This window comes from Mobula hypostoma, chromosome 1 (assembly GCF_963921235.1).
Source record: "Mobula hypostoma chromosome 1, sMobHyp1.1, whole genome shotgun sequence".
Taxonomy (NCBI): domain Eukaryota; kingdom Metazoa; phylum Chordata; class Chondrichthyes; order Myliobatiformes; family Myliobatidae; genus Mobula; species Mobula hypostoma.
In genome coordinates this window covers 44,345,520-44,359,284 of record NC_086097.1, presented here as the reverse complement: position 1 = coordinate 44,359,284, position 13,765 = coordinate 44,345,520, and the positions used below count along the sequence as shown (strand labels likewise).

Here is a 13,765-nt window from a genome sequence, read left to right as displayed (position 1 = left end):
AACCCTGTAGTTCAAGAACAAAAGCATCTGATTTGGTCTAGTCTAATTAAAATCCATTGGGATTTCTTGTTAAAATTTTGTAAGAAGCAATATTCCATTCAAATAGTTTGAAGGTCTGCAACTTCATGTGCAATTTTCAATAGCACAGTATAGTTTTTGTGGGCATTTACATTTGTGCATTGTGTTCAACATTAATTTTGCATAGAATTTAAACTGTTAGTTGAGCAAGTTTCCATAAAGTTGTGCCTTTGTAAGGCTGTCCTTCCTATAAAGGCCATCCTTCTTGAAGGATTTCTCATTACTATTCGAAACCCCATTATCCAGGTGAACATTATGGACCACAAACAACGTAATGGGATGTCTGTATGAGGAATCTACTGGAATTACTGGGGCAACATCAATGTATTTTCTAATGTTACCAACATTTGCATTTTCAATACACTTTCCGCTGGACAAAGGTTCTGGGTCATTTTCAGTATCTTTTTGCTTAGACATGGAAAATGCATCTCGTTTCTGAACATTATTGCATTCGTTTTCTGAAATCGCTCTGAAATTTGAATCTGTAAAGTTATTCTGGTCAGGATCCTGTCCATCAAGAAAATTATCTTCTCTGGAAGTAGAAAACAACTGGTTTGCACGCGTGGGTGTTCTTCTCATCAGATTATTATCTGGTTGCTGCTCAGTAAAGCTACTGGATGAAATCATTCCAGGTGCCCTGTGTGAATAATGCATGTTGATTTTCCGACTTTGGCCCATTGTATTTTTTTCCGGTTCATGTGTATCCTTTTGATCACTGTGCAATTCTGAGGTCCTGTCCTGCTGAGTCATTATCCTCGAAAAGCACAGTGAATCATTAAAGCGTTTTGGGAGAGTTGCATAGGAGTGCTGCGTGCTATCACATGTCATATCTTTGAATTGTAGCTGCCCAGTGTGAACAGGGCTGGATTTGTTGTTTCTGTATTCTCGTGAAGGGCTGCACTTTCTTTCATAAACATTATCTCTACTGTTAAGACACTGAAGGTTGTGAGCAGGGTTTACAGTGGTTTGCGCAGTCCCTTTCTTCTTGTTTGTCCTGCTGCTGCTTAAGTAGTTAGTGAAAGTTGACACTGCATGGGAATAATTGGGAGGGGGCTCTCTTGTACTGAAGTCTTCTGCTTCCACAACGCTATCTGTAAAGCTCTGTGTTCGAAAAAATCCAAGATTTCTACCTTGCATATCTCTAACCTTACTTCTTCCTTTCCTTTGTTCTGCAGGGCAATAAAGAGCTGTATCACTACAGTACAAATTAGCCTTAAATTGAGAGCCTTGATCATGTTTGTCAGTATCCCTCATAAGTCTGTGTGTTTCCTGTCTTGAGGGTGAAACTGGTTTGGGGGACCCTGGCAAACAGATTGAGTCTGGGTTTTCTAATAAGTGAGTTTGCGTCTCAGACACAGGTGACTCACATACAGTTCCAATAAGGCCATGTTCGAAATTCTCCGTGTATTCTCCAAGACTTCCTTGAATTTCTGCTGGCACCTGTGCTTAATAAACAAGTAATTAAGCAATGACACAAACTGTAGTTACATATAATGATAAATTCACTGATACAAGAGCAATTTATTAGCTTGCACTTAATTTCTTCCCCTTGAACCTCAGTGTAAGGAACAAAAAAAGCCACCCCCCCCCACCTTCTTACTCTGACTTCTCATCTTTTTTCCAGACCTGATGAAGGGTCTCAGCCTGAAGCGTTGACTGTCGACTCTTTTCCATAGTTGCTGCCTGGCCTGCTGAGTTCCTCCAGCATTGTGTATGTATTACTTTCATTTCCAGCATCTGCAAATTTTCTTTTGTTTGTAATACAATAAAATACAGTTTTCTATCAATTTAAGGAGACATTTGGAGATGTACATGATGGGACCACGGCATTAGCATGGGCAGAAGACTGGCTGACTAGCAGAAGTTCAAATACATTATCAAAGTACATATACTATCCTGAGAACAACAGGAATTCTGCAGATGCTGGAAATTCAAGCAACACACATAAAAGTTGCTGGTGAACGCAGCAGGCCAGGCAGCATCTCTAGGAAGAGGTGCAGTCAACGTTTCAGGCCGAGACCCTTCGTCAGAACTAACTGAAGGAAGAGTATACTATCCTGAGTTTCTTTTTCTTGCAGAAATTCACAGTACATATAAAGAAACACAATAGAATCAATGAAAACTGCACACAACAAAGACAGACAAACAATCAATGTGCCAAAGTTAAACTAATTTGGCAGGAGGATGGGAACTGGAGTGATAGGACTTGAGGATGGGGCAGTAGGTTTACAAACAGGCAGTGTGCAGTGAGACAGCTACCAAGGACAGGCTGATGATAGGACAAACATGCAGTTGGCAGGATGAGTTGCAACGTAAAAGGGAAACAAATATTTACAAGGGTGAAAACAGGACAGAAGGTGTTATATTTGAATGCATGCAGTATAGGGAATAAGGTAGCAGTGTTAGAGACTGGCAGGTATCACATTCTGGGCATCACTAGAAAAAGATTGTACTGTAGTTGAGAGCCTAACATCCAAGGATACACATTGTATTATAAGGACAGGCAGGTAGGCAGAGGGGGTGGGTGGCTCTATCCGGGAAAAGATATTAAATCAAATCCTTAGAAGGAGGTGACATAGGATTGGAAGGCTAATGGAATCTTTTGTGAGTAGAGCAGAGAAACTGCAAGGGTAAGAAGACCCTGACGGAAGTTATATACAGGCCTCTGAACAGTAGCTTACATTTGTAGCAAGATGTGGGCTACAAATTACAACACAATATAGAAACAGCATGTCAAAAGGGCAATATTACAATCATCAGGAGATTTCAATATGCAGGAAACACCACCAGGGATAACAACAGAGCAGCAATAGATGGAAATTCTAGGAGCAATTTGGAAGATTCAGGATGGATACATCTGAAAGAAGTATTTTAAAGGCAGGATAACACACAATGGCTAACAAGGAAAGTCAAAGCAAACAAAACCCAAAGAGAGGGCATATAATAGAGCAAAAATTAGCAGGATGTTAAAGGATGGGGAAGCTTTTAAAAACCAACAGAAAACAACTATGAAAATTCATGAAGAGGGAAAAGATGGAATATGAAGGTGAGCTAGCCAGTAATAATAAGGAACATAACAAAAGTTTCTTCAGATATATAGAGTAAAAGAGGGGCAAGGGTAGATATTAGACTGGTGAAAATGATGCTGGAGAGGTAGTATTGGGGGACAAGGAAATGGTGGATGAACTGAATAAGTATTTTGCATCAGTCTTCACTGTGGAAGACACTAGCGGTGTGCCAGACGTTCGAGTGTGTTGGGGGCAGAAGTGAGTGAAGTTGCCAACTCTAGAGAGAAGATGCTTGGAAAATTGAAAGGACTAAAGGTAGATAAATCACCTGGACCAGTTGGTTTACACCTTAGGATTCTGAAAGAGGTAGCTGTAGGGATTGTGGAGGCATTAGTAATGATCTTTCAAAAATCAATAGATGCTGGCATGGTTCCAGAAAACTGGAAAATTGCAAATGTCACTTCACTCTTCAGGAAGGGAGAGAGACGGGAGAAAGGAAATTATAGGCTAGATATTCTGACCTCAGTGGTTGGGAAGATGTTGGAGTTGATTGTTGAGGATGTGGTCTCGGCCCGAAACGTCGACTGTACCTCTTCCTAGAGATGCTGCCTGGCCTGCTGCGTTCACCAGCAACTTTGATGTGTGTTGATTATAGAATCAGTTCAGTTTTGAGATGAGTGAAGTTATCCCCTCTTGTTCAAGAGCCCTATGGTTAAGGGGTAATAATTGTTCCTGAGCCTGGTGGTGTGGGACTTGAGTCTCCTGTACCTCCTTCCTGATGGCAGCAGCGAGAAGAGAGCATGGCCTGGATGGTGGGAATAAATGGGGCCTTTTCGAGTTGCCTGTCGCTGACAAATGGGTCAGTGTTGGATCCTCTACTTTTCGCATTACATTTTAATACCTAACTGAAGGAACTGATGGTTTTGTGACCAAGTCTGCAGATGATGCAAAAATAATTGAAGGATCAGCTAATGTTGAGGAAGCAGGGAGTCTGCAGAAGAACCTGGACACATTAGAAGAATGAGCGAAGTGGCAGTTGGAATGCAGTGTCAGAGAAGTATATGGTCATGCACTTTGGTAGAAGGAATAAAGGTGTTGGCTATTTTCTAAATGGGGAGCAATTTCAGAAATCGGAGGTGCAAAGGGACCTGGGTGTACTAGTGCGGGATTACCTAAAGGTTAACTTGCAGGTTGAGAAGATATTAAGGAAGGCAAGCATGATGTTAGCACTTATTTTGAGAGGAATAGAATACACAAAGAAGGATGTGATGCTGAGACTTTATAAGGCTTTAGTCAGACCACGCGGAGTATTGAGCAGTTTTGGGCCATTTATCTTAAGAAAGGAAGGTAGAGAGGATGTTCACAATAATGATCCTGGGAATGAAAGGGTTAATGTATGAGGAGCATTTGATAGCTCTGGACCTGTACTCGATGGATTTTGGATGAATGAGTTGGAGGGTGGGGGGTGGAAACCTACCGAATATTGAAAGGCCTTGATAGAGTGGATGTACAGAAGACGTTTCCAATAGTGGGGGAGTCTAGGACCAGAGAGCACAGCCACAGAATATCAGAAGGTCCCTTCAGAACCAAGATGAGAAGGAATTTCTTTAGCCAGGGGGTGGTGAATCTGTGGAACTCTTTGACACAGACAGCTATGGAGGCTGTGTATTTAATATTTAAGTAATATTAGAGTAATATAAATATATTGTTTGATTAAGCATTCTAGTTCATTTAAATAGTTCATTTCAAGTTATATGTAAAGATACGTGAATTGTATGATGCTAGCACATGTTACGTGCACACCTTGCCTACAGTAAGGCTCAACATATGCAGTTATCTCCCGGTTCCCTTGTTTTCCTTTCATTTAGTTTAATATTTGGGAGTTACGGAACATAACAGTGGACTTGAGGATGGCATTGGAAAACTCAAACTTATTAAGGGTAAAATAGTGTTAAATGAAAACGCCACACCCAAGTTTTACAAAGCCTGTTGGGTTCCTTATACCATCCATGATGATAGGATCTTTAGCTCCAGACGAACTCGAGGCTTGAACTCCTACTGTGCCGACTGGCCAGCCCTCATGTCTCCTGCTTGCATGGCTTTCGAGCATGGACTGGAGGTCTGGACTTCGGATATTCTGTCACTCGCCCATGTCACTGGACTTTGAATGCGGAGCGGAGGCCTGAGTTCTACCTATCCATATCCCTATTCCCTAAACTCTAATCTGACCTCTAGCTCCCCTTTTTGTCCCCAAAACCATCCCTATAGGTTTAAAAAAGAAAGTCAGCCACAACCTCAACAGAGACCATAGTTCCATGCCATCTTTCCAAAATAATTGAGAGGTTGCCTCATCTTCTGTAATAAAGTACAGCTTACAGACCTGGAGGGAGTTGGGGACCATAGAATCTTCTTCTCTGCCTCAGCAAAATCAGGGGATGCTGGCTTAGGCAGCATCAGTGCAGTGAAAGACAAAAGCAACCCTTCAGTGACAAGACCAGTTGTTGCAGAGAGGGCAGGAAGGAAGAGTACTCCGGCAATATCCAAGGTGGGTGGACACCAAAGATGCTCATACTGTAATTACTTTAAAGTTAAGCAATCAAACCAAAATTATATCAAAACATGTTGAAGCAGAAAGGTACAGACTCCATTTGTGATGAAAAGGAAGGGGGTGGAACTTGAGGGGTGACAGACAGCCTGGAAGCTCAGTATTGCCCTTACAGACTGCAAAGTGGTCACCCAATCTGTATTGGATTTCTCAAGTGCAGATGAGTTAATTAACATTTTGTTTATATGCAATTTATCTTTCCAGAGTTAATTTATTGTGAATGTTGTATATCTGCTGATATGTGCCTATGAAGCTTGATCCAACCGGTTTTTCATACATGTGACATGATGAGATTGTGATATCATACAATGCATATGTGTGCTAGTGCATATGACAATGCACTCAACTTTGACTTCACAATCATATTGTAGGCTGCAAATACAATTTTTAGGAAGACTTAATTTGTCCTGTGCTGTACCAGGCAGGAAGATCTCAGACAGCCTCGCGCTGCTGAGGGACACCATCGCCTACGTGCAGGACAGGAGGGTGGACGCCTGCCTGGTCAGCTTGGACCAGGAGAAAGCCTTCGACAGGATATCGCACACATACATGGCGGACGTGCTCTCCAAAATGGGATTTGGGGAGGGAATCCGGAATTGGATCAGACTGCTCTACACAGACATCTGTAGTGCAATCCAGGTTAACGGGTGGGAAACAGACAGCTTCCCCATCAGGTCTGGAGTCAGGCAGGGCTGTCCCCTCTCCCCTGTCTTGTTTGTCTGCTGCATAGAACCCTTTGCGGAAGCCATCAGGAGGGATGAGGGCATAAGAGGGGTGACGCTGCCAGGCAGTGGAGGGACTCAAGTGAAAACCTCCCTGTACATGGACGATGTCACCGTCTTCTGCTCTGATCCGAGGTCAGTTCGCAGGTTGATTGGCACCTGCGAACAGTTCGAGCTAGCGTCGGGGGCCAGGGTCAACCGCACGAAGAGCGAAGCCATGCTCTTCGGCAACTGGCCCGACCGATCCAGCGTCCCCTTCACCATCAGGTCTGACCATGTGAAGGTGTTGGGGATCTGGTTCGGAGGGGCGGAGGCGTGCAACAAGAACTGGCAGGAGCGGACTGCCAGGGTGAAACAGAAACTGGGACTGTGGGGAGGGCGCTCCCTGTCGATAACGGGCAAGAACCTGGTCATCAGGTGTGAGGTGCTCTCAGGGCTGCTGTACTTGGCGCAGGTCTGGCCCGTCCCCCGCTCCTACAGCTCGGAAATCACCCGGGCTGTCTTCAGATTTGTCTGGGGATCCAAGATGGAGCGGGTGAGACGGACTGCCATGCACAAGTCCCTGGACAACAGGGGCAAGAACGTCCCCAATGTCGCCCTCACCCTGATGGCCAGCTTCATATGTGGCTGCATCAGGTTGTGTGTAGAGCCCAGGTATGTGGGCACCAAGTACCACTATGTGCCCAGGTTCTACTTGTCGCCCTGGCTACGAAGGATGGGTCTGGCCCCACTCCCGCGCAACGCCCCAGTCAGCTGGTCGTTGCCGGCATACCTGTCCTACATAGCAAAGTTCTTCCAGGAGAACGCCTTTGACCACAGGGCCATCAGGCAGTGGTCGGCACGTAGTGTCCTGCAGGCTCTGCAGGAGGAGGACGTGATGGACACAGTGGGGTGGTTCCCTGAGCGGACTGTCCAGTTCATCTGGCAAAATGCCTCATCACCAGATCTAACCAACAGGCACCAAGACCTCGCCTGGTTGGCGGTGAGAGGGGCCCTCCCAGTCAGAGCCCTCCTGTACGCCCGGAACGTCGTCTCCGCACCCCACTGCCCACGGGAGGACTGCAGTGAGGAGGAGTCTGTGACCCACCTCTTTGCACACTGCCAGTTCGCAAAGAGGGTGTGGAGGAGGATGGACGGGCTAGTGTCACGGTTTATTCCCAGCAGCTGCGTAACAGAGGACTCTCTGATCTACGGGCTGTTCCCGGGGACACACACGGAGACCAACGTCCGGTGCTGCTGGCAGATCATCAACTCGGTGAAAGACGCTCTTTGGTCGGCCCGAAACTTGATGATCCACCAGCACATGGAGATGTCCGTGGGAGAATGCTGCCGACTGGCACATTCTCGACTGCAGGAGTACGTGCTGAGGGACGCACTGAAACTTGGTGCAGCCACCGCAAGGGCCCGGTGGGGAAGGACCACAGTATAGGTTTCTCCACCCGTGGGAGTGGGAGGGGTCGGAGGGCGGGGAGTATACCCCTCAACAATGAAATGATATGGTAAGCTGAACTACTGGAGTGCCACGTGGGTGGCTATAAATACGGATATGTACTGTGTATAATGGAAACGTATGTAAAGGATGAAAAGTTATTGAATGGTTTATTGTATATATTTATTTTTGAATAAAGTATATTTTGAAATTAAAAAAAAAAAATTTGTTCCCTGAATGGTGAAGGGAAGGTGTAAACAGGTAGAAGTTACATCTGCAAAGAAACATGCTGTTAGAGGGGGAGTGATTGGTGGGGAGGTAACAGTGGACAAGAGGCATGGGGTTCTTATGAAATTAAGGACAGAGTTATAATGCCCAGAAACAGGCCCTTCAGCCCACTCTGCCCATGCCAACCCATCTATACTAATCTCATTTACCAGCACCAGACTTGTAACCTTCTATGCGTTGCAATTCAAAGGATTGACTAAATAGTTGGTGCTCAGTTATGCTGTGATTCTAAAATCAATAAAGTTCTAAACAATGTTTAAATTAAAGGGTGAGAATTGACCTGAAAGTGTTTGATATGGAGCACTGATAGAAAGAAGTAAACATTGAGGCCGCAAGACGTGATATTCTTGGATAAAATATGCATTCCAGATGATAATTAAAATCAATGTTGCATCGCTTTAGTGAGAGTGAAATCTTAATGAAGTGTTTGTTCATCTGAACTTACATTCTTCCTTGTTAGTTGTTCTATGGTCATCTTGGCTTCCATTAGGTGGCTGCTTAAAATCTTTACTTCATGTTTGAGGTTCCTCTTTTCCTTTTCATGCAGTTGTACCTGTGTATATAAAATGGACAGAATCAATTGCTGCATAAAAGGAAATTAGTTTGCCATTTTGTACTCAGAATTTTTGTACCAAATTAAATGATATCTTGTGTATTATTCATTGCTTTCATTATGATGGAATCTCAAGACTTGTCAAGACATTAACTTTCAAATCAATTTATCTAAGTATTATCCAGAATAGGTTCCATTTATTATATAAAAAATTGAATTTAATATAACAGTGCCGCAAATTGAATTACATTCAGTTGACATATGTACCAGTTTAAATAAAGCAAGCAAGAAATAATATTTTGCTTTCTGTATTGTGACAGTAAAATAATATTTCAGCTTATCCATTGTTTTGAGAAAACGTTAAGAAGCTTCTTTCCTCTTGAAAACAAAAGTATTAATTTGCCCTTAGCCATCAGAGAAGAATGTACTCCTGCACCAAAGGCAGCTTTTAATTCTTGCCTTTTTCTTTCCTTGGGTCTTCCCTATAAACAGTCTGTAAATAAAGTTAACAAAACCCTATAACTGTTCTTTGTTAACTAATAATACTCTAAATTGATGAATGTTCTTAGGGGGTTGAACAAGATGGAATTTAAACCTGTGGCAAGCTTTCCCCCAACTTATATTTTACCATCTTGCATTTATGAGACATCTGATGCTTGCCTCCACTTGAAGGAAAAAATATAATTTATTTTAATTTTATTATAATGTTAAACCATAGACATAAGAGCAGAATTAGGTCATTCCATCATGGGTAAATTATTATTCTTCTCAATCCAATTCTCCTACCTTCTTCCTGTAACTTTTGACACCCTTACTAATCAAGAACTAATCAACTTCAATGCAGTAATAACAATAACATTGCATAGCTTTCCAATGCCATTCTTCAATATAGTTAATCAGATTCTCTGGTTCTTCATTGAACCCTTTCTCAAGGCAATTAAGCAAATTTGGATCCAAAGTTAGCTTGATGATAGGGGGCATAGGTGACAACAGTGAAGATCGAGGCACACAGAGGAAATTGTTAGAATTCTTGCCCCAAGAGTTTTTCACTAGTCTTATCCTTTGCCTAGATAGAGATAATTGTACCCAATTTTTAACAAATGTCCCAAAATTTAATGTTATTATAACTAGCTGTGTTTTCACTTACCATCCTGTGCAGTTTATTCTCAAGGTCCTGGTTAACTTTTTGCAGTGCTGTCTGATTGTTTTGTGTCCTAAAATAAACAAACATTAGACCATTGAACAATTTTCATGGAATGTTTAACATTATTCTTTCTCTTTTGAATACTTTAAAATATAATGATCTTTCCCAGGGTCATGCGTCAAATGAGGATAGATTTAGACTCCTACTTTAAATATAGTGGAAATGATGTTGCTTTGTATCAGTTACTGTGTTACAGTAGTCTGAATACCACATCAGATCCAAGTCTGAAATGGAAAACCTGCCAAATGAACATTTTCCTCACTACTGAACAAGAGATGGAGAGCTGGGGGGGAAATCACACTGAGGTAGTCCAGCCATTGGAAATGTTCGTATTGTATTTCACTTTGGAGTCAGTGGTCCATGAAAGGTAATTTTTATTCCTAATTTGGAGTTGGTGTGGTGTGTGAATATGTTTGAGAAGGGGTATATCTGCACTCAACTATAACTGAGAAGAGAGAGCACTGTATAGTATTAGCATATGACTGACTTGAAATTCATAATGGCCATCAAGTTCATTTGAATAGATTAGCCATTTTTGCCACAGTGCCAAATTAAACCAATGACTCCTATTAAATCTAATGCCTGTTCCCCACACATTGACCCTATTTCCCCTTCTCTGAATATTAATGTGCCTATCTAAGAGTCTCTTAAATGTCTCTGTGATGTCTTCCTCTACCGTCATTCCTGACCGTGTGTTCCAGGTCCCCACCGCACTGTTTTTAAAACAATCTCGCTTCACAATCTCCTTTGTACTTTCCACTCACACTTTAAGCACATGCCATCTAATACGGGGCATTTCAATCCTGGAAAAATAGATACTAGCTTTCTATCTATGCCTCACATATTTTTGCAAATTTCTCAAAGAAACCTCCCTTTAGCCTCCACTGCTCCAGAGAAAACAGCCCCTGCTTGTCCAGGGACCTCTCATAGCAAATCTTCCAAATCATCCTGGTAAAACGTCTCCGCACCCTCTCCAAAACTTCCACATACTTTCATTGTGAGGTGGTCAGAATTCAAAGTTGAAAATACATTTAGTATCGAAGTATATATGCAGTATACAACCCTGAGATTCTTTCCACAGACAGCCACGAAACAAAGAAACACCATGGAACCCGTCCAAGGAAAACATCAAACACCCAACACGCAAAAAAAAGAACAAATTGCGCAAATAGGGAAAAAAAAGAGTGAGAAACACACAGAATATAAAACATCAAACTGTTGAGTCCTTGAAACAGTCTAGGAATGTTCAGTTTAGTTCGGTTCATTTCAATTTAGCTGTTCATTCATTGACTGCAAGCCACAGAGCCAGCCTGCCCTGATGAAAATCACACAAAATAGTAATTAAAAAAAGGAATAACCAGAAATCAGAAATACATAACATGAACCACAGAGTCCAATCCACCAACCATGTCAATTAAACTTTGCCCAAGACCCAAGACTCTGACACCATCCTCTGGCAGCAGCGAGTGAGAGGGGGAGAGAGAGAGAGAAAGAGAGACTGATCAAATGCAGGCACCTTCCTGCCAGCTGGTGGCGCAGTGAGATCAGCGCTGGACTCCGGAGTGAAGGTTCCCGAGTTCGAATCCAGGTCGGGCCACACCCGAGCACGCTTTCCATCCGTGCCGGGTTGAGTGTCGAGCTAGCCACTCGGCCTCATAAAAAAAATATAAGGATCAAGTCAGGAACGTTCATAACGTGACTGGGTTAATCCTGACACCAGGTGCCAGGCAAGAATGGCTGAATGTCTGGTAAAACACGCTTTAAAAAAAACCATCCTCCTGCGGAGGGGAGGGGGTCGGGGGGGGAGTGAGGGGGGGGACGGGGAGGGAGATAGATAGATAGATCAGTCACATGCAGGCAGACAGCGCTGAACACCCACTCACCTTCCATTTTCATCCTCATTGATTTCAATCTTGCTTGACGCTTTTATCAGTGAGATTGGCGAAAAGTTGAGTTGACCATGGGCTTGCGCCCCGTCTTGGCCACCAGGCTGCACACTTCGCTCCAAACCTCTGGGAACACGTGGAGACAGCGGAGTGCCACATTGTTCAATTGATCCGAAAACACCCCATCAAAATGTAAATCAGAGGTTCCAATTGCACTTAGCTTAGTAGTATAAATATATTTGAAGAAAGAACTAAAAGAAGTAGTTTCGTGAACTGTCTGAAGGACGTCGCCGTTGTTCACTGGCGCCATCTTCTTCAGACTTCTGAAGAATTGAATGCAATACAGTGGATTCTGGTTAATTGGGACACATTGGGATCAATATATTTTGACCCAATTAAGTGGTTGCCTCAATTAACCAAAGTTACACGGAAATAGTCAAAAATGTATTAAAAAAACCCAAACTATCATTTAACTGAGTAACAAATTATGTATTTAAATGAAATACAGGACAAATTAGAACACTACCAATGCTACTACAGTATTATAAAACTGTGTATTAGTTCCTAATAGTTTTAATTGTTATCGATGGAGAAATTCATCCCATGTGCATTGCTGTGTCCAGGGCAGAGTAGCAGCTCTGATGAAGGGGCTTGTCATGTCCATTCTGGGGCAGCTCACTCACCTTTGGTCTCCACTGGACAGTCAGCTCTCACCTGTGGCTGGAAGTGGCTGTTTGCTGCAACAGCAGTCACATCCTGGTAAACCACTTGGACAGGCAAGCTAAACCAGGTGAGGGTAGCCAGTGGGCCTCATACCCCGATGATGTAGTCTGCAGCAGACCGGGCGAATAGGCAGATCAGCAGTGAGATCCAATGGCCAAGGAGGCGGTTCTGAAATGCCTCACGGAGCGCAAAAGGCATGATAAGGCACGGAAGTGATGGTCATCCACTGCAACCAAGCAGCACTCCACTTTCTGAAGACTACTTGTACCACTGCACCTGGATTTCCAAGGTTAAAGGAGTGGAACTGTCCTGGTGCAACAGCTTTTCCTTTCAAAAAATTCTCCCACACAGGTTATTCATTGTCGATACTGCTGTGTCCCTTTGATTGACTATAAATGAACAAAATTAGGACAAGGAGGTAGTGCAGATAATGGACTGCCATCAAAGAATGCTTTGGACGATTGCATCCTCCAAATCTTCATTTTCATTGTAACATTCAAGATGATTGTCGATACCTTCGAAGTCTTCATAGTTTCTAACTTGTTGAAGTAATGAAATTGTTTCATTTTCACCTCTTGCCGTTCCTGACATCGCCAAGCCTGAATGCTTGAAACTGCAGTCGACAACATAGTTCTCAATTGTCTTACTGCATATTTCTCACCAACTATCAATGACAAAAATCACTGCTCTTTGAACACAAACACACGCTACTGACACTATTTAAAAACTGTCTGCTCTAAGCACAGCGTAGTGTTCTAACGGCCACACAAGTTCATGTGACTGACACTGGTTAGACACCGTTCAGTAAAAGTGTCCTGTCCCAGCTAAGCGGCGTAGTGTCCCAAATAAACAAAGGGAATCCTGGCTATTTTCTCAGTTAGTTTTTGTTCTTTAAAAGTTGTCCCAAATAAGCAGCTGTTGCACGTAACCAATGGACCAATTAACTGGATTTACTGTACTCTAAATGTGGCCTAACTAGAGTTTTATAAATCTTAGCTTATATATTTCCTTGTTCTTGAACTCAATGACTCAACTAATCAAAACAAGCATGCATATCTGACACTGATCTATAACCTGCTGTATCCTTCGGCAATCTTCTATGCAAACCACAATGCCACTGATCTTCGTGTCAACTGCTAACTTACGCATCCATTCTACCACATTTGTGTGTTTTTTATATATATACACACACACAAATACACACACACACACACACACACACACACACATATACATACATACATATATTTATATGTATCTACACACATA

The 13,765-nt window shown here is 42.8% G+C and overlaps 1 protein-coding gene across 1 annotated transcript in view; it reads right to left on the bottom strand.

Moving 5' to 3' along the window:
- Positions 1–216: 216 nt before the first annotated feature.
- The window catches only part of LOC134346133 (brain-enriched guanylate kinase-associated protein-like), a 28,617-nt gene continuing 15,068 nt past the window's right edge, over positions 217–13,765 (bottom strand). The window contains exons 3-5 of the mRNA XM_063047764.1: positions 9,831–9,897; positions 8,576–8,683; positions 217–1,518 (exon numbers count right to left, since the gene is read on the bottom strand). Of these exons, the coding sequence (XP_062903834.1) occupies positions 217–1,518; positions 8,576–8,683; positions 9,831–9,897 (1,477 nt within the window). The remainder of the gene's footprint in view (positions 1,519–8,575; positions 8,684–9,830; positions 9,898–13,765) is intronic.